Source organism: Nestor notabilis, unplaced genomic scaffold, assembly GCF_000696875.1.
Source record: "Nestor notabilis isolate BGI_N333 unplaced genomic scaffold, ASM69687v1 scaffold2967, whole genome shotgun sequence".
Classification (NCBI taxonomy): Eukaryota; Metazoa; Chordata; class Aves; order Psittaciformes; family Psittacidae; genus Nestor; species Nestor notabilis.
The window spans coordinates 29,293-32,183 of record NW_009937619.1 but is presented as its reverse complement, the minus strand read 5'-3'; the positions used below and the strand labels follow the sequence as shown (position 1 = coordinate 32,183).

At 38.0% G+C, this 2,891-nt stretch overlaps 1 protein-coding gene across 1 annotated transcript in view; it reads right to left on the bottom strand.

The window, feature by feature from the left end:
- SHQ1 (SHQ1, H/ACA ribonucleoprotein assembly factor) overlaps positions 1-2,891 on the bottom strand; it is a 50,085-nt gene that overhangs the window by 19,596 nt on the left and 27,598 nt on the right. The window contains exon 10 of the mRNA XM_010018892.1: positions 2,408-2,528. Within this exon, the coding sequence (XP_010017194.1) occupies positions 2,408-2,528 (121 nt within the window). The remainder of the gene's footprint in view (positions 1-2,407; positions 2,529-2,891) is intronic.

Sequence of the window (2,891 nt, the reverse complement as noted above, 5' to 3'; positions counted from 1 at the left end):
GAGGAATCAAAGGAAAACCCTCCATAGATTTTGAGAGTGCTCTGGAACTACAGCTATGAAGAGACAAGAGGAAACCAAGACAAAGAAAGTTAATGAAGCTTGCATGGAGGAAAGAATAGCTGAGACACAAAACAGACTGACCGGACATGCAAATAACATCATTGAAAGACCACCACAAAAATACCTATAAACACCTTCACCTCCCAAAACTCTTCCTTCCACAAAGGCAATTACCAGAGGGATGTTACAACCTTCTTCCCCTGGAACAGAAGATGTACCGCCCTCCTCTTCAGATGCCTTGCTCATCCTGGGGAGCTGAGAACCCTTGTCCTTAATGGACAAGCCACCACCCATTTCTGTATCAACTAAGGTATTTTCTGACAAGAGAACTTGTTACCTTCAACATAAGGGAAAAAACAAAGTGTTCCTGTTCACTTCACACATGCTTAACTCAAGCACATGCTTCACTGCTAAACTGAACAGGAATGACTTAAGCATATGCTTAAATGCTTTCCTGATCCAGACCCTAAAAATAGGAAAGGTTTCTGCAGTTCCTCTTTTCTCTTGTTCTCCTAATGACAGACAACTATTGTGCCATGTCATTATGACAATAAGATAGCTTAATTGCCCTCTTTCCAGAAGCTGTCAGTTCTGCTTAACTGGTACATAATGTATGCGTCTGGGAGTAAATGTGTTAATGCATCAGTCACTTATATCTACCATACGTTTTCCCTGCTGCATTTAAAGAAAGCTTTGGTTTTTATGACCGACTTGCTAGACATTACACACACCTCTATGGGCAGCAGTAATATTACCGTCTTATGACTTGTTTCTTTGTGAAAGATACACAAAATAACTTTCCCGTTCTCCATTTACTGTACTTTTTCAACTCCTATACTTAAGGTGTGGCCTCCCCAAAAATGACAGTGTAAAATGAACCACCTGTTCCTAACTGTTCCTGTAACTGATCAGGAGGGATGAATGAAAATGTTTGGAAACATCTGTAGTTGCTTTAGAATATTTTGCGTATTGTTATCTGCAAGAACATAGACATCAAAAGCACACAGAGAAGAATAAAAATCAACAATATCTACAACATGTAATAAGCAGCTATGAACTGAAAGCCTTTAACTCTCTAAGAAGTACTGGTGCAGTCAACCTAAACATAAAGCCAATGCAAGCTGGCTCAATTCTGTTTCATATTCCTCGTTCTGATCATGATTATTACCAAGTTGCCTCTATATTCCCTCACTGCTTCTTTTGTCTTGTGCACTTATTTTTCCTTCTACAGTCTCTCATTAAATTGTGAGCTAGAATACAAAGACTAAATAAACACTGTTTATGAGTCTGTATGCTGCTATATTAACAAATACACCAATGGCATTTTTTGTTTGCATTAGTAATACCTTCCTGTTGAGAGAAATGTTACTTGCAACTCACACATGTACTTTTGAGAGCCTTCAGAGATGGCCGTGAAGACAAAGAGGGAGGGAGAAAAAACAATAGCTATATGAAAAATAGAATAAATCTGGCAAGAAAAATATAAAGCTTAGTAAGACTTGAACATGCAGCTTGCTTTGTTCATTTAATCCATTTTTTCCTGTTTTCCTACCAATACTTCTGCTTTTAAACCACTAAAGCATGCTGATACTTCTAACCAGTCTGGCTGCAGGTTTCCAAGACTATGGAAATAAGTAAAGCCATGCTGGCTCCAGCTGATATAACACAGGTGAGATGCAAAAGTGCTGAAATGTACTTGGTGTGGAAGTGGCAGAGTCACTGTTTCCTCTCAAGTGAAGTGGAAGCCAAAGCATATTGCCAGGGAAAGTGAGCTGGCAGCAAGTACAGGGACAAGAGTACACAGTGCACAGATATTTGTGACACATTCTGCTGTTAATAATCCATTAGTACAACTGCTACAGTTCATAAATCAACTGTTACATACAGATGTGAATGGGTTGCACGTGTCTGACCAGAACTGAAGTTGTCATTTCTACTGGAAATTAAGATTTGAATCCCAAACTAGGAGTTGCTTCCAACCTTTTTCCTAATGTTACATAAGTGCCACATAAACATTTTTCTTCCTAAGAAAGATCACGATAGAATGAAAATTCTCCAGACGCTGGTTTTTCCCTCTCCAAAAAATCCATTAATATATTAATGAAATTCACATTTTTATTTAAAATGTGACTCCTCCCTCCCCCAATGATGTCACTACATACAAAACCACACTAAATGTCTTTGCTTATGAAGTAAGAATAGCTGGATAGCCAAGGTTACTACATGAAAAGCACTGATCACATTTCCATTTATAGGAGACAGCATTTCTTTTGATTTCACTGATACTTGTTCGCAGATGTAGTATGCTAAAAACATTTCCCACATCAGTAACTACCTAAGAACTTACTTAGCTTTTTGAATCCAGATGCAATAGTCTGTAATGAAGAGATCATTCAGGATGTAGGCAGGGTCATTCTCCATAAAAATCTTGTGAATGTCCAGCAGACACTTCAAAACTGCAGCTTTTCCTGGAAATAGATTTTTACCTTTTAATTCACTAGAAATCATAGATAATCTTTACCACTTTCTCACCTTTGAGACTTTAATAACCATACTGTCTACAACCATCTTGTTCCTTTAAGTTGATTGACAGTCTCCAAACAGCAGTAACAGGACTATGCCCTTCAGTAGTGAATGTCCAGCAGACACTTCAAAACTGCAGCTTTTCCTGGAAATAGATTTTTACCTTTTAATTCACTAGAAATCATAGATAATCTTTACCACTTTCTCACCTTTGAGACTTTAATAACCATACTGTCTACAACCATCTTGTTCCTTTAAGTTGATTGACAGTCTCCAAACAGCAGTAACAGGACTATGCCCTTCAGTAT